This window comes from Saimiri boliviensis, chromosome 9, assembly GCF_048565385.1.
Source record: "Saimiri boliviensis isolate mSaiBol1 chromosome 9, mSaiBol1.pri, whole genome shotgun sequence".
Lineage (NCBI taxonomy): Eukaryota > Metazoa > Chordata > Mammalia > Primates > Cebidae > Saimiri > Saimiri boliviensis.
In genome coordinates this window covers 18,572,325-18,592,572 of record NC_133457.1, presented here as the reverse complement: position 1 = coordinate 18,592,572, position 20,248 = coordinate 18,572,325, and the positions used below count along the sequence as shown (strand labels likewise).

Below are 20,248 nucleotides of genomic sequence, written 5' to 3'. Positions count from 1 at the left end.
TCCAAAAATTGAGTCCTTTCTTTTCTTTCCTCTTGTCCCTGCCATCTTCCCCATCAATCATTCATTCACTGATTATGTAGCATTTAAGGGCCAGAAACTGAGGTAAGTATCAGAAAAAAAGGAAAAGGACAATTAGTAATTGTAGGGGTTATTTTCATAGTTGATAAGAAGTGGAAGCATTGTTTCCATTTAATTTATAGTTTTGTAGAAAAAAACAACATTAGATAAAAAGTATATAGAAATCTGGATGCTAGGTAAACCATAATAGAGGAACGAGTGTGGGCAGGTGGTATGTGTGGGGGCAAGTTTTAGGCAAAGGAAAAAACATATAAAAGCCTATAAGAGAGGAAATCATTGAAGGTCAATGACACATTGATACTAAGACTTCTTCCAGATGCGTTACTCCTCTACTGAAGGTTATCTTTTTATTCCACACTTCTCATCATTTTTTGTTCATGAAGCATTAAGACACATGACAGAAATATTTAAGGTGGCTGACATTTTTCAAAGATGGCAGAGTAGTGGAAAAACTAGAATTAACTTTTATTTGATAGCTTGCTAGAGATGCAGGGGAAACCAAAGGATTGCAAGTGGTAGTGATTAGGAGAGAATAGCAAATATCATAGGAAGAATAAGGATAACATTGGAATTCTTACTGTAACTATACACACTCACCCCCATGCCCAAAAGAATGGATTCAAAAAGAGGGAGGGGGTGAAGAAATATTCAGATAATTACCCATTTCTGGGATGACACATAGATTTTATTTTATATGCAACTCCCTTCCACTGAAAAGAGGTTGTTTACAGTTTGGAGCACTGCCTTGAGAAGGATTCTGAGATCTCAGGTTAGCAGGAAAGAAGGATGTCACCCAAAGTACATAGCTATGGAAGGGGGAGCAAGGCAGGAAGCATGCTGTGTGTTTGCTAGTCTGATTCAGACAGCTGAAGAGCACCTAATTTAAGCTGAGAATAACTTCCAGGCTGTGAGTGCTAGGGCAAGTGAGTTTTCTCTATCATTTGCTCATTTAAAGAACTCTACTAAGTACCAGCTCTTAAGAAGTTGTAGCTGGGTGAGGTGGCTCACGCCTGTAATCCCAGCACTTTAGAAGTCCAAGGTGGGAAAATTACGAGGTTCGGGGTTCAAGACTAGCCCAAGCAACATGATGAAACCCCGTCTCTACTAAAAATACAAAAAATTACCTGGGTGTGGTGGCGCATGCCTATAATCCCAGCTACTCAGGAGGCTGAGGCAGGAAACTTGCTTGAACCCAAAAGGTGGAGGCTGCAGTGAGCCGAGATCATGCCACTGCACTCCAGCCTGGGTGACAAAGCAAGAAAGAAGAAGAAGAAGAAAAAGAAGAAGAAGAAGGAGGAGGAGGAGAAGGAGAAGGAGAAGGAGAAGGAGGAGGAGAAGAAGAAGAAGGGCAAGAAAGAAGAAGAAGAAAGAAGAAGAAGAAGAACAAGAACAAGAAGAAGAAGAAGAAGGAGAAGAAGAAGGAAGAAGAAGAAGAAGGAGGAGGGGGGGGGAGGAGGAGGAGGAGGAGGAGGAGGAGAAGAAGAGGAAGATGTAATAATGTAATAGAATGGAAAAGAGACAAGGACCAAAGTTTGCCACTATACTACTGTTCTGCTGAATGTTGAGGGCAAACTTCTGAGCCTCAGATTTCCCACCCATAAACTCTATAAACATATTACTAATTCTAGATTTGATCACCACTGTGTTACTTGATCACAAATATAGTATTCCCTAGATCAGGGAATGTAAACTGTGGCAGAGCCTGCTAAATGACATTAGTATATGTGCTCCTCTTTTAAAAGATACAACCTTCCTCTCTGCCAATCAAGTTCTAACAAGGCACAGACATGGCCATTCTGCTCAAGGCTACACTTTCTGCCTCCTTTATATTTAGTTGTGACCACATGACAACATTTTAATCAATGGAATGTAAGCAAGTTCTGCACTATTTGCATAAAAGTTAACTATCTGTCTACCACTTTTCCTCTTTTATTTTTCCTGTGCCTGGCATGTGAACAGGGCAGTGGTGAACCAACTTTGACCAAAGAGACTAAGAGAAACACCAGAGGAGGTTGATATTAGGGCAATGACATAAAAGGAAGCTGGCTGCCAGACACTCCCCTGGAGCAGAGCTTCCTGCCTCACCTGGACAGCTTCCCTACTTCCAGACATGAGAGACAGAAGTGAACTTCTCTCTTGTTTGAGCTACTATATTTGTGAGTGTTTTTATTGCTGTGGCTTAGCTAAGACCAGACTAATATGCAAAATCAAGTGCCTACAGGAGCCAAGAAGTCAATATAAATCAATGAATCATGTCGAAGAGGGCTGTTCAAACTTGGAGAACAAATGCCCTTTTTAAAAGGAGCAACCGTAACACCACTCTGCTCAATTGCTGCCATATAAGAATGCAAGCCAGGGGCTCAAACTCTACTGATTTACTAAGAAATCTGGATTCTCGAGTGAAATCTTTCAATTTTGTAAAATATTGGCAACTAATTCAAAATTTAAAAAAAACCTACAGGTTAAACAAAAGTGCTTCTATATCAGATTTGAACCAAAGACTGCCAGTTTGTGACCTGTCCTAGATTATGGTACAGCACTGAGTATAAAATGCACAAATACAGCATCTTAACAACTTAAAAAAAAAAAAAAACCTTTTACTGCCTTAAATATCTACACTGACTGCCAGGCAAACCTTGATATCAGAAACATTAAAATGTAAAAAAAATTATGTATCCTAGGATTTGAAAAATACAATATAAGAACACAATCCTAAATATGAAAAGCATCCCAGTTGATAAGTGATAAAAATGTATAGTAGTGAACCAAATACCTCAATTACTTTCAAATCTGTAACAGAAAGCAGCTGCATAGCTCTTAAAGCCAATAGCTGGACCCCACACAGTAACTAGATTGCACTGAATTCAAATATCCCACACCAATCTAATTAGCTGTGCTATTAATTGTGGCCTTTGATAATATATCTTTTTCTTCATTTTGGGGTTATGCAGTCACTCAAAAAGATACCTTACAGTGAATTCATTCCATGTTATTTGAACTTCATAATTAGGTAAAATAAATGCCAATCATAAACATACTTATCTACTAATTTTAACTAAAATGTAATTTTAGTTATGTCACTACACTGTGAGCCATTAGGATCATCAAAGATAACTTACTTTTCAGCTACAAAATAATTACAAGAAAAACCTTTGTAGAACCAACACCTTTCCCCAACATCTAACAATGTGTAAGATTACTAGTTTTGTCTCCTGTTGTTCCTTACTTCTGTAAGAAGAGCACGAGAACATCAGCCCAAGAAAAGCAAGGTTGTGAGACAATAAGAAAGCATTCCAGAACATCCAAACGTCCACTATAGGGTATGATGCCCACTGGCAACCTGGCCAATGTTAGAGTCACAAGTTAACTGCAAAGATTTGTCTGAGTTCACTATCTCTATCTGCATTGTTCTCTGAAAGTCAAATCAGAAGGTTCCAGAAGGATGCTGTAGACCGTATCTCTCACTGACCTACTCTGGTTCTCACTGGCACCACCCTAGCCCATGATAAATCTGTTCATTTTTAAAATAATCTGGTTTACAGGTGGATTAAAATATTTTAAATTAACTTTTCAAAATAGGTCATATGTTTTAAATACTAAAAACCAAGATACAAATAAGGAATTTCAAGTTTCCTAGTTTCGTAAAATACCTTCATTCATTCTACTGAGAATGTTCATTCTATCAAAGACCACTCACTATTATGTGTGACTTTAAGTGCCTGTCCTGAATGAAGAACATAAGAGGTCTAAATTTGAATTTGGCTTCATCTTTTTCATTACTTGTAAGTTTACACCAGATTGGTCTGTCGTTTGGTTTTGGTTATTGTCTTTTTCTTTTTTCTTTTTACCTCTTTATAGATTCCAGTGCATTCATAGTAATCTCTAGAAGGGAGGCCAAGTCGAGGCTGGTCAACCTATAAAAAATTTAAAGAAAATAAATCATTCAGCAAATATAGAAAAGTTAGAAAGATACAAACTTGCCTATTTACGTATGTGAAAGATCCTAGTCTGCTGTTTATAGGGGTAACTATCAGACACTGAGTTAATACAAAATTAGGAAATGGTTTCTACACTACTTATAAGTGTTATACTAATGGGAGGTTAGATAATCTGGAGGACCGTGCTACAGATATTTAAGGAAAACCAAAGAAAATGAACGAACGATTTACTGGGAGAGATTTTTAATGCAGAGCAGAAGGCGCAAGTAAACAAAAACATGTTAGATTCTAGGAAGTGGGAATTTCTAAATTACATATTCACAGGACTTCCCAGCTTCCTGAGATTCTAATGTGCTCAAGTTGATTTGGATGGATGGGGAGAAGGGGCGAAGAAGCGGAAAACCTCTATGGTAACTCCAGAATCTTTCCACTAATGCAACTTTTGCCAGAAAATGTTTAAGATTCTCTACCTTAAGGGAATGGAGGCACCTTCTTCTTGGTTCTCCCCAAAGTTGCTCTGCTCAGAAGAACTTCAGCAGACCCAGATATCAGTTAAGTATGTAAAAGATGAAACTCAGTTCTGCGCTAATGTGTCTGGTCCATCTTTAATACCCAAGTGAGAGCTGCCTGGGCATACTTGCAGCTTTGTGAGATTGTTTCCTACTCATTGCATGGCAACATGAGTGTGGAGGCCAAACAGAGCATTTCTGGGTTAAAGACAGAATCCTAGCAGCAGTGGAGAGCCTAAGTCAATACAAAAGAAACATAATCCAAAGAACTGGATGGAAAGAGCCAGAAGATATCTCCATTATGAAGAGCCCCGATCCTTCCCTACCCGCTGACTCTCAAGGTGATCCTGCAAAGAGAAAGTTTCAGAAGAGAGAGAGTCCACTGAAGGAGATTTTGGTTCAATTTCTTTAAAAATTTTCTATAAAAATGACCATAAAGATTATGCTATAGGGACACAGGTATAATTTGGTAACCTGCAACTTTTGGTATAATTTCTTTTACAGGAAAGAAGAAAGAAAGAAAAAAGAGAGAAGGAGAGAAAGAAAGAGAGAGAGGGAGAAAGAGAGAGAAAAAGAGAGGGAGGTAAAGGGAGAAAGAGAGAAAGAAAGAAAAAGAGAAAGAAAGAAAGAAAGAGACTCATTAAAATTTTCAGTACATTCCAAACATATTTGTTAATCTAGTCTTAGGTGACATCTAAATCAAATTGTTTACATTTTTAAAAATAAAATAAATCCTTTTTAAAAGAAAGGCATTTTGTTTCTCCTGAATTGAGAAAAAAAGTACAGACATTCTTTAGTGAGAAAAAAATACATTTAAAAATCCCTTTTCTATGTTATTTTCAAAAGCAATTATTGTTTTTTGGTTTCCAGACCTGCATTACTTCTATAAACCAAAGTATACTCCTTTCGAGTAATATACAAAGAAATCAGGGACTTTTTCTGAATAGGAGGGGCCTGCAGCTCTTCTTAACATTTGTTTCGTGAAGGGAGAGACATGTACAATAGAGGTAGCAGAAGCAAGAGGAGAATGTCTAAAACACAGCATTAAGAAAATACTTTCAAAATTGGGACTCCAGGTATTGGGGCAGAGCATGAATATACCACCTCCTTGCTTACTCGATTCAATTGCAAACAGCATTATTTCTAAGTATCAATAACAACAATGTGTGTGGAAGTTTTATTACAATTTAAAGATAACTTTAGTTATTTGCCACACAAACTTACATGAATTACATGATTCACAGAATTCTTATCGTCAGTGCCAACAAACAAATTAAAAAGGACTTTTTTCCCATATTTAGAATTCAGTTGTGCAATAGCTTTTTCAGCTGTCCAAGAAGCACCTAAAGCAATAAAAGATAAAATATATCTTTAGAAGCTGTAGTTTATTAATGCTATTATAACACAAATTTCACATGGATTTTTTTTTTAAGTAGGAAAATTGCCTTACCATATTTTTGCTCCCAGTTTTCTGTTGCTACTGGCCACCCATATATGTCTGGTAACAGTGTGAGTAGAGGTTCTCCGCCTCTGCTATCAATAGCAGCTTTTGAAAACAATAAACATAAATTCAATTAGAAGTCTAGGCATAGTTTGGCACCAATATATGCATACTCCTAACGAAATTAAATGAAGAGCACTTACATTCATTTATACAAGACCTATACAATGTTTTTGCTTTCTGCACTGCTACTATATCTTCAGTTTTGGGTTCTTGAAGGACATCTGAAATACGACATTTAATAAAATACATCAACATAATTGCTCATTTGCACTATGCACACGTAATTGCTCATTTGCAGTAATTAACATTTGCAAGGTGAGTTCAGTAAAAATACTTTGCTTTTCTGGAGGTACATTCATTCCCTCCTCCTAGTTCCGAAACCTTACAGGAAAAACCAAACCCTTTACCAGATTATCATTCCTAGCACAGAGCTGGGAGTCAGTTTAATCAGCCAACTTAGATGAAAGTCCTTTTGACTAGATTATCTTTTTTTTTTTTAAATGAATAGTGATGCATACTGCTCTACCATAGGTAACAGTTACTTTTCTTGAAATTGAGATTTAAAAAAACACAATAATACAGGAAATTTGGAATTTAATATGAATAGTCCTGTTGATAGCTGGAAAATAATTATCTGTGTGATTGTACTTTTAATGCTCCAAATGAATGAATTGAATTGTCTTACTTGTTTGGATGTTAAAAAGTAGTAAAAATTGGTTTTCTACAAAGCAACTTCTAGAAGAGGGGAGAACAGGGAAGAGAGGATAGTAGCGACTTGTCTAGACTTTGCTAACTTCCCAGGGAGTGCATCGTAGCCAGGTTAGAATATGCTTACGCTGGGAAGGTAAATCTTAGTAACATCTTACAGTGACTTTAACATAGGGCTTGGGTAGGGAGACTACAGAAGTAGGTTTTTGTGGCAATCATTTAAACTTTTTTCTTCTGTAAAATGGCACAAAACTATCATCTTGGTTGGGCATGATGGCTCACGCCTGTAACTCCACACTTCGAGAGGCTGAGGCAGGTGGATCACCTGAGATCAGGAGTTCGAGACCAGCCTGGCCAACAGGGTGAAACACCATCTCTACTAAAAATGAAAAATTAGCTGGGTATGGTAGTGGGTGCTATAGTCCCAGCTACTTGAGAGGCCGAGGCAGGAGAATCACTTGAACCTGGGAGGCAGAGGTTGCAGTGAGCCAAGAAAGCACCATTGCACCCCAGCCTGGGTGATGAGAGCAAAACTCCATCTCAAAACAAAACAAAACAAAAACAAAAACCTGCCATTTCTAGGGATGATACAGCTTTATCATTTGCATACCTACAAATGAAAGCAGGAATGCTAAGAGATGTCAACATATTAATTTTGGTGTCTGCCATTATCAGGGTGACTCGGTAGCAGTACACAAATCCTGGAAGGATTATTAATGTTTTAATCTTTTGTGACATTCCCTGTAATGGCTAAAAATTGTATATTAAAAAAATGAATATATTAAGAGAGAAATCTTTGATGCACAGATACAATCTCTACTAACCTTTCAAAACGACTTCTAGTTCATCTCTTAAAATGTCAAAGTTGCCATAACGGGAGCTGGTCTCGGGAATGACATTGCGTTTCAACCAGCCTCCGCAGGCATATTTGAAAAAGTCTGTACAAGGCTCAGCGGTGGCATCCATGTTTTGGATCAGTCGAGCAGCTGCAAGAACAGAGAAAAGACTAGATAAAATGATGGGTGTATTTCTTATGTAGCTTAAAAGGAGAAAAAGGCATGTTGCGCCCTTTTGATTGTTATCAATTTGTCAGAAGCTCCGTTTTCTTTTTTATGTAACAGTCAATTCAGATGGATGAGGAATACTGTCTGTGTATAGTTCTCTTTTCCTTTACTATAGCTGCTTCATTTTATTTTGAACTGTATGCATCCCTCCACCCTGGGTCCACAGCCTTCCGACCCCACCACTGAATAAGTTTCTGGCTAGTTCCTATTTCAGAAGAACAAAGAATAGAGGTCTACTTTGAGTTGGCCATCTTGGTTAGCATGTCATTCTTCACTCTGATAACATTAGTTGCCAACTCTGCTCTTCAAAGTGCTGTGACTTTTGAATGTCTCTGAGACTCCAAGCCATGGAAGATTGTTAATGAATTTTTATCATTTTAGAAAGGATCTGAAGCCACAGTTATTACTTCCTGGACTTTGCTCAAATAAATTTTGTAATTCAAATTTGACATCCAATTTGCATTTGTTTATATAGAGTCTGTCATTATAAAACTGGCTGTAAGCTTATTAGTTTTTCTCAAGTCCACTTTTTTCTTTAAGGACTATGATGAAAATGCAAATCAACCAAGACTGAGTATTTATAATCAAGACACTGACTCTGCTAAGAGCTGCAATTGATAGAAAGATGTATAAAATAGGAACTATTTCCAGTGAAGAGGAGAATATGGCCCAATGCCCATAACGTCTACACCTGGAACCAAGAAAATTCTGCTACTGCCCTCTCCACTTTCCATCTCATATAAGTTGAACTGTTTTGCAATAAAAATAAAGAGCAATTGAGAATTTGTCTGTATCAAGAGAATATAAGTTCTCAGATGAGCTTCTGAAAACACCTCACTTTCTGAATTAATTAATTAAAAACTTCAAACAATTGCTGAGCTGTATGGATTTTTTAAACTTGGTACGATAAATATGTTTTCCAGCTGAGCCTCAAGCCCCTACTTTCAACCACCTTTTGGGCATGTTTGCTTGTCTGCCACCTCAGGACCCAGCTCTTTAATACAAAACTCTCAGGATTGTTTCCAGACCAGTCTTCTCATGATTTTTATGCTTTAGTATACAGCACAATTGTTATCATAGCCTCCTGGGTTTGAAACCTTGGACAAAACGGTATTTCTCTTTCCTTTGGTTTACTGGTAATTCCGTTGCCTCTTTTCCATACCTCTTATTCTGATCGGTACCTGGTTTACATCTTCATTCCTTTTTGACTAGAAGTTACCCAGTTCTTCGTCCTGATATAGCCTACACATCTTTCACAGACCAAACTTCGAAAAAGACTCTTTGACACTGGCCACAACCTTGCTGAAAAATGTCAGTGGCTTGACATTTCCCAGGTTAAATTACAAACTCTTGGCCAGGCACAGTGGCTCACGCCTGCAATTCCAGCACTTTGGGAGTCCGAGACCAGCCTGGCCAACATGTGGTGAAACCTCAACTCTACTAAAAATACAAAAATTAGCTGGCCATAGTGGCAGGCACCTGTTGTCCCAGCTACTTAGAGGCTGTAGCGGGAGAATCACTTGAACTCAGGAGGCAAAGGTTGTAGCAAGACAAGATCGCACCACTGCACTCCAGCCTGGGTGACAGAGAAAGAATCTGTCTCAAAAATAAAAATAAAAACAAAATCTTTAACTTGGTTGCTAAACCATTACCAGATTAAATGTATGTCTCTACCTTCCCCTTTTCCCCTTTTGGTGTTTTATGCAAACTCTATTCCAACCAGATGGGCCTCTTCAATATGTCACAAACATTCCTTGTGCTTTCTTAGTCCTGTGCCTTCACTTTAATCCTCCTCATTCCACAGCTTTGATTACTCCTGCCATTCTTTTTTTTTTTTAATTTAAATCTTTTTTTTTAATTGCATTTTAGGTTTTGGGGTACATGTGAAGAACATGCAAGATTGTTGCATAGGTACACACATGGCAGTGTGGTTTGCTGCCTTCCTTCCCTGCATTCTTTACAAATTCTACCCATCATTCAATATTCAGCTCATGCTCCATCTCTTCCCTGATGCTTCTGTGACTCCAAACTTCAAGGAATATTTCATTCTCCCAACTCCTGAGAGCTCATTGCCTCACTATGTTCAATGTTTAGATGAGACTACTTTGAGTTTTTCACTGTGAATACCTACCCTGTCTATCTGGCTATTTTGTTGATGTGATTAATCTCTCTGTATTCCCATCATCTAGCACCTAGGTAGTAGGGGTGCAATTATGTTTATGTGTGACTGAATCATCTATGAGTCTTCTTATCACCTTCTCTTACAGCCCATCACTCTCCTCCCCTCTCCTCTCCACAGAGGTCAAATCAATTCTCAGTTCATTGCTTCCAGAATTCATTCTATCCTTCCCATTGTTTCCATTCTGCCTCAAGTCCTCTTTCTCTCAGACTCTGTTTGTGCCCTTTTGACCAAGTTGTGGCTCCAGGCCTCTTTTTACCCAGGTCCATTCTGCACTCCACAGGCACAATAATGTTCTCAAAATACTTCAGAATATCACTTTCCACTCCAAAGTTTTCAATACCATCCTTTTGCATTCATACTAAAATGCAGATTCCATAGCACATTTGAACACTAATAGAACTAATGAAGCTTCTCCTTTGCTACTTTCTCACATGAGCCACCTGCCACAGTTAAGTGAGTATATTCAGTTTCTAGGAGACACCTTATGGTTTTCTGCCTCTGTAACTTTGACCATGTTACCCGGCCCCAACACGTACTCATAAATATTCTTTCATATTATTTCATGTTTTGAAATTTCAGGCATTTTCAAAGCCCAATCCAAATACTCCTTCTTTATAAAAGACTGGCCTGACAAAAGTCTGTATCAGTTGGCAACATATTCAGTTTTTGCATGCAAACTCATTATCTCCTCACCTGGACTGTGGCTCTGTGAAAATAGAAAATGCATTTTCTCTCTCACAGAGCCTAACACTGTGCTCACTCAAGACTTGCCAGTAAAAACTCCAACTTTAACACCTCAGTTAAAGACTAGAAAACTGATCTTAAAAAGGTATAGGAAAAAAGCAATTCCCTTGAACTTTTTTTTTATTTTTTATTTTTTTGAGACAGAGTCTTGCTCTGTTGCCCAGGCTGGAGTGCGGTGGCACAATCTCAGCTCGATGCAACCTCTACCTGCTGGGTTCAAGCAATTCTCATGCCTTAGCCTCCTGAGTAGCTGAGGCTACAAGCCCACACCACCATGCCCAGCTAACTTTTTGTATTTTTAGTAGAGATGGGGTTTTACCCATATGGTAATGGGAAAGGTAAAAACAAAGATCCTAAATACATAGGATTATTATGTAAAGTAAAAAACCAGAAAACTAGAGCCTGAAAGAAGTGCTAACTACAGACATTCTAAGAACACACCCAGCAGCACATAACTCTTCTAAGATACTTAAAAACATTTAAACTGAATGTTGTGAAGGCTGTGCCATTTGGAGGGGGACCTCTGTTTTCTTCCCCTTTCTGGAGAGATGAATGGCTTCTGTCACAACACCACAGAGCAATAAACTCGACTCATAAAAGTAATGCACAAGTATGAACAAGCAGAATGAACAACAATAGTCATGAACAAGTCCTACTGCCTATTTGGAAATGCCACTTTTCCTTAAACACTGAACACAAAGGATGGCTAGTGGTTGCAGTTCTCTGATCAGGGGTACAAATTCTCTGTCCTGCAAATGCAACTGTACTTCCCACATCTTCCAGGAGGCAAAAAGTTTAGCCTTTCCCTCTTCTAGGTTGAATTTCCTCACCGAATACCCAGTACAGTTAAACGGCTTGCATCTGCACAACAAATCAAAGGAACAGTATTCAGTCTGTGAGGGTTGTGCAGAGAAAAGAAAGGAAGAGGCAACTTTGCTAACTCCTTCCAGGGCCACTCTTTAAATTTCTCTTTGACCAAAGAGCTTGTCTGAGCATGGATACATCCAATCACTTCAAAGAGAGCTCTCTGTTCTGATGAATATTTTGGGGCCATGGGCCAAGGCAAGTCATAGGCTAGTACTTTTATGCTGGGTCTTTGATCAACCTTCCTTTAATCTCTTATTGTGGGTTTGATTCTCTTTTAGCACCTTATCCTCCGGACCTCCTCTGTGCTGATTTTTCTTTGAAGTCAGTGTAGACTTGTGGGTAGAAGGCCATAGGAAACAGACGTGCAACTGTCAAGCTGGTTGTAATTGTTTTTAGGTTTTGTACTTTGTTTTGAATTACTCAACCTCTCCACATAGCCAACCTGGGCTCTTCAGATGTTTCCATATCTGTGGGTCTCTGACATCTGAGTAAACAAATGTGGTTTAAAATCAGACAAAATTGTTCACCTTAATAAGTAAATATAAAAGAAAATGTAGTAAAGTCAAATGTATTGACATGGAATGTTGTTGACCAGATGTTGTAAAGTGAAAGATTTTATACAGATTAAAAATCTGCATAAAAGAACAGAAAATCTAGAAGAATATATACTAACATATTCATAGCAGTTAGATCCGGGAGGAGGGATTATGAGTGTGTTTAATTTTGTATTATTTGCTTATCTTTATTTTCCAATTTGTATTAGATGTACATGCATCGCTTTTGCAATGAGGGAAAAACGTTTATTTTTAATTTAAGAAAATGGTCACACAAAGTCAAGAAAAGTAATTTTCTATTAATAATGAGCTTATTTCTTACAAATGACAACTCTGAATGTTTCGAGCTGATAATAAATGACACTATTTTCTTTCTAACTAATCTTCTTGCAACATTCTCCCAACTTATTTGACTATAGGAATTTAAAAACAAGTTCAACTACCATCTGGGAAATTATTAATTACTGTATTCCTCACTGAAAGGTGTATTGTGTGCATATGGATTGGAAGATGTTGTATACATACTGGGAAAATGTTTGGGGCTCTTAAGCCAGACAGACCTGTTTTGAATCCCAGAGTTCCACCACTTTTTAGTTGTACAAGATTAAGTAATTTTCCCAAGTCACGCAGCTAGTTAATTATGGGGCCCCAGGACTTGTACTTAAGCATATTTGGCTCTGAGCCCACACCCTTCCCTCCCTGCTTTGGATGCAGAAGGCTGGTGAGGGGCATGAGAGAAGCAGCGCCTTGCACAGCCCTCCTCTCTACTCCTTCCCAAGTACCCTTTTAGTCTTCCTTTGCCTTGCCTTCTTCACTTCCTCTCCTTCCTGCCCCTCTGAAGCCACAGCTGCCTTTCTTCCCTACTGTCAGAGTTATTACCAGCAATTTGTGCTGGGACAAAGGCAGGACAAAATACAGCATCAAGACTTGGAGAGTCCACAGATAAATTCTTCACAGCGGAGCAAGCAGACAGGAAGCGGCATGGAGGCCACTCCAGGTGAGTGCACTCAAAGGCCCATGCAGGGGTGCATCTTTTTGAAGTGAACATGTAGCAGGATCTTGCCTAAGTTGTCTTTGGAGCACACTGGAAAATGGAGCGTGAAAAATCTCAGCAATATGTTTTAGGGCAGTACTTGTCAACCCTGGCTAAACATGTGAATCATCTTAAGAAGCCTTTTAGACACACAGATGCCCAGGATCTACTCTTGATCAATTCATTCAGAATCTTTGGGGTGGGTATAGACATTTTTTAAGGCTTTCTAGAGTGGGTCTAATGTGCAGTCAGGGGGAACTACCGCATTAGACAATAGAGAAAGATGTAAATGAGGACCAACAGATCCAGTATCAGAAAAGTATAGTCCCATACTTAGGTGAAGTAGGAATATTTCCTTTTGCCTTTTCAGGCTGCAAATGCAAATGGGCTCACATCATGGCAACCTATGTTTTGCAGTGACTTCAGCCTAATTAGCTGGCAAAGTGTTGCAGGGAACCTCACATGTGTCTCATGCACAAGCCCACGACCCCAGGGCTTCCTTCCACTCTGCTCCACTGACGTTAGCCTCCACAGCCTCCTACCCAAACCCTGTCCATGATCCAGTCCCCGCTGGGTGCTGAAGCTGGATAGTGCAGGGAAAATGCCTCCCTTCTTCATCTTTCACTGTCTCCAGTCTTGAGCAGGGCTCTTGTGCCTACAGATAAATAGGTCTCTTGAATTTTACCTACATGGCCTCCTTTCTCAAGAACCACAAGCACCAACAGGCCTGGTTCTGGAGAAATTATAATAGCAAAAACTGTACTATATTCAAAATCACTTCTCTCCTCTGATGGCCAAGGAACATTTTTGTTGATATCTCAGGAGAAACTTGAGGCATAGCATTCCATCTTTCTGTTAGACACTATTAGACATGATGAAATTCCAGTTACATGGGATCCCACTACGTCTCCCTTAAAAAGAAGCAACCTTAAGTCTGCCTTTGAATGACCTCCAAGCCACAAGATCTCCCCTTTCTTATCTGCATCCCTTGCTTTCCAACATTACCAACAGTTTGCCTACTGGAAATAAGACTTTGGCACTATACACAACAACTATTTTGATATTTACATATGCACAATCCCTGGAAGCTTGTTTTCTGGTGAGGGGGTGAGGGAGGGCTTAAAGAAATTTCTGCATTGTCCAGTGCTCCTGGGGAAATAGTCAATAAACGGGAGACAGTTGAAATAAATATGATAGTCACAAACAGCAAATGAATACTCTAGATAGCATGAAGTTTTGTGCTGTAGTACACTTTTATGGGTTTAATTTTTTAATGTTAGTCATTACTTAGCAGGTCATTGAGGGTTTCCTGGATGAATGATTTCACAGGAATTACAAAACAAGTATGGTTTATTCTTGTTATTTGTATGAGTTTTGTTCTATATAAAGTCTCTACTATACTGAATTAGTGAATACTGAATTATTGACCCTAGGGGAAATACAAGGTTAGGTTCCCGTGAGCTTCTGGTCACAGATGATTAACACATAGCCTTTTTTATGTGTGTTTCTGTTTAAAGACACCTTATTTAATATATTTGTTGATTCAGTAACATTTAACTCACACCAACAGCACTGTAACTGATGCCTGAACGATGTTTATCTATTGCATGTATTTCTCTGTAAGGCGTATCACAGCCTTCTTGTGCCTCAAGACACTAGATAGCATTTCCACATTATGGTTGCGGAAGCATTTTAACAGTAAAATAATCAGCAAAAAGCATAAAAATGCAAAAAATGCTGAGTAAATAGACTACAAAAAGCATCCTTGTCTATGGCTCCCTTGTTCAACCTCAGCTGAGTACATGTGTGTAGAAAGACTCAAAGATTTTTCACCAGTCTGTGCACCTCTGTAAATGACTGTGAAAGAGCTGCAAGTAGTGATTTGGGGGTAATAAGTACATTTTAGGGAGCAGGTGAATTAGAAAACACAGAATCCAGAAATAATGAGTAATGAGCATGCTTATATTCCTTTTCTCTTTAGGGCTTTTTGAAACATCTAGAAAAATGTACAAAACAGGAAAGAAAATTAAGTGGGAATATGGTACAAATAATTTCTTTCTCAATTACTACTCTATTTTAAAAACTGTTAGTCACTATAAATTAACCATGTTTTAAGTAGTTTAGGCATCTATTTACAACATATATACTACATATATACCCCAGTGCCATAACAAAATTCCTACATTGACTATTCTTAATCTGCATTGAATTAAGGTTTAGGAAATGGTATATCAACAAAACTGTTTTCAGCTTGTTGAGGTCTGCAAATTGCCTAAGTTCTTAGCTTCCTAACCCCAAACACACACCACCAGTATTGTAACATCATTAGAATTAGCCTGACTTATAATTGTTCTAGAAGTGTCCAAAAGAGGTCAGAGAAATGTTGGGGCACCCAGAAGCAAATGCTCTTTGTAAAGACCTTAGGACACCCATTCTGACCCAAACTTCTGTTGTAAATGCTTGCTTATTAACAGACACTAAACTTGATATTACTTTTAGGCAATTTTTTACAATTTAAAAATCTCTTTTGACAACATTCTTCAAGTACAGCTGACCCCATTCCCCTGCTGCCACCCTCCTCCCACCATCCCCCCAACCAAAATTCAGACAAAGTCAGAACTTTCTAAAAGAACACAAGGAAAATGCAATGTAATCACAATGGGTCACAAAGGATTCAATTCAAAAGGCAGCAATGTGAAAACTGGAATCAGGGGGACCATTCTTGAAGAGAAAATGACTGAAAACTAGCAAGCACATAGACTCTAATGCTAATAAAAACCAAATGGCTTTCATTACCAACACTCAGGATACTTCCACAATCTACTCTTCCATTTTTAAATGAAAATCCCTGCCCCCAAATTGCTTTTGTGATGCCTTGGTTGAAGAAAGATGGAGAGTGGGGGATACCAGATGCTGAGTGTAATCTGGACTGCTAGTTTATCATTTAACTCAAACACTCCCTGTCAACCAGTGGTTATGTTCCAAGAAAGTCAAGGTCACGACTTATACTTGTCTAATTGGTGAGTACCAAGAAACCATCCTGTTCAGACTTACATAAGTAGATGTAAAGGAAGTTTCCAAGCGTAGTGAATTTTCTCTGTACAGCTGCAATCTCAAGTAAGGAGACCTATTTTTGCTGTTCTAGTTTGAGGAGTAATTAGTTTATAACAATATGTCATATATACATGTGACTAATTTACCTTAAATGCATAGGTCTTATACATACAACACAAATATGCATATACACACATAGGCACAAGCATATGAATGATCAACCTGGATCCATTTTTTATCAGATAAATTCACTATCATATTTAAATATACAAGGTAAATTATAGGATTTTCATTTGGGTTTAGCCAAAGATGCTTAAATATAATAATAATAACAATAGAAGCCAACACTTGACATACATCAAACACCAAGTGCCTACTTCATGCTAGTAATTTTTAAAATCCTTTCTTTAATATTTGTTTTCTTTTAACCCTATATGGTAACTATATTTTCCCCCATTTTACAAGTACAGAAATTGAGGGTAAGCAATTTGTGCCCAAGTTCACATAGTTGGCAAAGGATATTGCTGTGGTTTTAATTCAAGTAGCCCAATGGCCTGTGTCTGGGCTCTTAAACTATGTGAAACTGCCTTGGGTTTTGATCATTTTTCTTCCTTAGAAGTGCTTTATAAAGTAGGACATATTACTCCTATTTTAAGGAAATCTAGATATGAGGTGGTTACAAACTCAAGGTCACCAACACAAATTTAAGGAGTTCATCTAAAGCTGATCCTAGGTCTAATTTTAAGCTGATGCTTTTTCCACAGTATCATTTTGCCTTAACTCTAAATAACATTGAAAAAATTTCAGAAAGTCTACAGAGAGGGAGAGAGAACCCAAATTAAGTTATAGAGCAACCACTGTTTTTCTTGACACCCAATTAAAATTTTAATTTCTCTATAACATGTATATAGTCATATAAATTTTTTCACCTCATTTGGCCTTGGATTTTAGAACTTGTTGAGATAATAACAGAAATCTCATGGCTAATAGATTCACAATAATAATCTTTAGTTGGCACTCCCGAAATTAGTGAAATTCTTCAGTCTTATCTCATAGCCCATTTCAATGAATGGCTCAGAGCCAAGGGAGGACTGGCAATTATTTTCCAGTAGGGATTCCTCCAGAATTTGCAGCAGAAACATATTCTATTTTGTAATAATACAAAAAAGTACTCTGTGTTACAGTTAAGTTAAAGTGCCATAAGTCTAAAAATAATGTTTCTTCTTCAGGTGCAATTTGCATTTTGAATCCTGAAAGACTCTGCTGGCAAAAAGCTATTAGGGATTATACCGTAATTTAAATACAGTATATCACTTAAAATGAATTATCAGATCTGCTGTTGATTATAATGTTAGCAAATGATGATAATGTTCCTTTTTTAAACTAAAGCTATAGAAGGTCATGAAAAGGCTACATTGTTCCCTTGGTAACACTCTTCAGGTAGATCTCAAGTTCCCTGGACCCTGGCAGACAACTCTGAGGAGGGAGCAAGGAGGATCCACACCCATGTTCCTCCGGTTTAAACATTGTGTTATTTTGGATCATGTTGTTGGTCAAGAATAACCAGCCAACTTCAATAATATGTAATTACTGAGAGTAACACAAAGCATCCTGCCTTTGCATCAATTTTGGTTAGGGAGTGGTACAAAAAGACAACAGCGAGAGGAGAAGCTGAGCCAACGGTGCTTCCTGAATGCTGCCTAAAATGATGTCAAGTTCTAAAAAGGCTCTTCTCTAGAGAGCACTAATAAATTTAGTAATGATTAATAAACCAAACATTTGATTGGCACAAGGCAGTGCTTGGCTCCATATGTTTATGTTTTTTACTGAGTGAATGGCTATTTTCTATCATAGAAGATTCAGAATATTATGTTAAATTGTTTGCTTTCTCCAAAGAATTTTCTTCTTGTGAAGCATGAAAAGAGTGAAACTTTTCATTTAATTTCAACAAATATTGAGGGCCTCTATATATCCAACACTGTTAGGAACTGAACATACCATGGTGTGATAAACAGATGCAATCTCTGCTCTCACAGAGTTTGCAGGGTTTCACCTTAAACAAGACTGTTTATTTTCTAACGCACGTGAACTCCTATATTGTAACTATATACAGATATGAAAGATTGTTTTGCGATGCTCGGGTCTTATTTTCAATTCTCAAACTTACTCAGTGTTCAGTTGACAACTAAAGCTCATACTTTATTCAGCTGAGGTAAGGAGTCACTTGTGATGTCCTTCCATAAATGAGTTTATGCATGCATGTGTGAGCTGGCTAGGAATTTGAATTGGTGTGTTAGGAATGAAGTAAGCAGAGCTAGAGGAGTCTTACAGGATGGTGGTTGTTGAAGAACAGCAACACTTAGCTAAACAATGGTGTTCAAGAGAAGGAGAGCAGAGAGGGTTAAAGGAGAGAAGAAATAAATTATTGAAAAGGGAGGAATTCAGAACCAACTGGAGTTGGAAAAGTAAAACCATTCTGATAGAGACTTTGCCTTTAGAGAGCTGGAAATGCTTACCCAAGTAGAAAATTAGTTGAAATTCTCCCTTAAACAGGAAAATAGTGGGAAAGAGAAACACATCCCAAAACTGTTTCCTCGTTAACCTAGTTCTTGCTTAGGAGGGTAGAATTAGCAGGGTGAATTAGACAACTGAGAAGAGAGTAATTGGCTTTATTGCTAGCAAAGAAGATGGATCAGACAGAAAGGGGCTAAACCGAGGAGGCTTGATAGAGAAATACTGAACTGAGAAGTCTGAACTTGCATAAGCAGGACCCAGCTAGACTGAAAATGTTTCTTTGCTGCTGCTATATTTGTGTATCAGGTGTGCTTATAAATCATCTTGCATAGGCATCAATAATTTTGTGACTTCAAGATAGGGATCCTGAGAGTATATTTATTCAATCAATATTTATTGATAACTTACACATTGCTGGGTGCTAGAAATAGAATAATGAATAAGATAGAAACAGTCAAAACTTATATTTTAGTGGACAAAGCCCAGACATTGAGCAACTAAAACCAAATGAGGTATGGGTTATAGGTAAAGTGTATAGGATGCTCTGGGAATGAAGAAGGAGCTACCAGTCGAAGGCAGAGGAGAGAGGAGCAATTCATCCATTCCTTTGGCCATTCAACAAATATTTGAGTCAGGTTCTGAGCTGTATCCCAGACGGAGAAAGTAGGTGACATTTTTTGACAAAAGAGGCAACCAAAAGAAGCCTGGTATGCAGAGTGACTCTCTGCAGGTGTGGACAGGTAGGCCACCCTCTGAAGAAGGGATAAAGGAGGAAGAGATAGGTCTCAAGGTTTCGACATGCCAGGAGCCCTGCCTGTTGTTGACTGGTAGAAGCAGAGGCCTGGTCTTTGTCACCCTGCCCAATGAACAGGAGGGATATGATCATGGGAAAGAGACCTCGCTCTTGCTGAGGTTGCAAGAAACAGCAGCCTTGCCCTAGAAGCCCTCATGGGAAGAGCTTTCCTTTTATTCCAAGCTGTCTTTATGGTTATGGCTGGTTGCAGAGCTCTAAATCATCTTGTTAACACATGCCCTGCCAAGTTGACTTATGCTTTCTCAAGCCCAAGTGCGAGCAAATTCTTTCCATGAATCCAGACAGGGTTCTTGTGAACTGCAAATATGTATAGCCATATGGTTAGGTGAGGGGATAGAGCCTCAGATCAGCAATGCGATGAGTTATCAGATCGGTATGGTATGCACAATTTTTGAGAAATGACTCAAAGTATATTTCAAGGTAATCCATAGAATACAAAAGCAATAATTTTAAGTATACCTCCACCCAGGGGAAGAATTCTAATTCCTACCTCTAGCACAATGACTAGCCCATAATGGACACTCCAAAAGGATCCTTCATTCTCAATTAATTACATCTTCTTGTAGTAAATCATCACCATCTGCTATTTGTAAACTAAAACCCACACATGCACTGTATCAGAATCTTAAAATATTCTGATACTAGCTTCTTTTTATTGTTTCTATCCCTAAATAAAAAATGACTT

At 38.2% G+C, this 20,248-nt stretch overlaps 1 protein-coding gene across 8 annotated transcripts in view; it reads right to left on the bottom strand.

Annotated features, from left to right (window-relative positions):
- Positions 1-20,248, bottom strand: part of MME (membrane metalloendopeptidase) — a 128,321-nt gene that overhangs the window by 45,614 nt on the left and 62,459 nt on the right. For all 8 annotated transcript variants that reach the window (XM_074405524.1, XM_003925009.4, XM_010335749.3 and 5 more), the window contains 5 exons: positions 7,562-7,723; positions 6,170-6,250; positions 5,976-6,071; positions 5,750-5,868; positions 3,927-3,992 (listed from right to left, as the gene is read on the bottom strand). In XM_074405524.1, the coding sequence (XP_074261625.1) occupies positions 3,927-3,992; positions 5,750-5,868; positions 5,976-6,071; positions 6,170-6,250; positions 7,562-7,723 (524 nt within the window). The remainder of the gene's footprint in view (positions 1-3,926; positions 3,993-5,749; positions 5,869-5,975; positions 6,072-6,169; positions 6,251-7,561; positions 7,724-20,248) is intronic.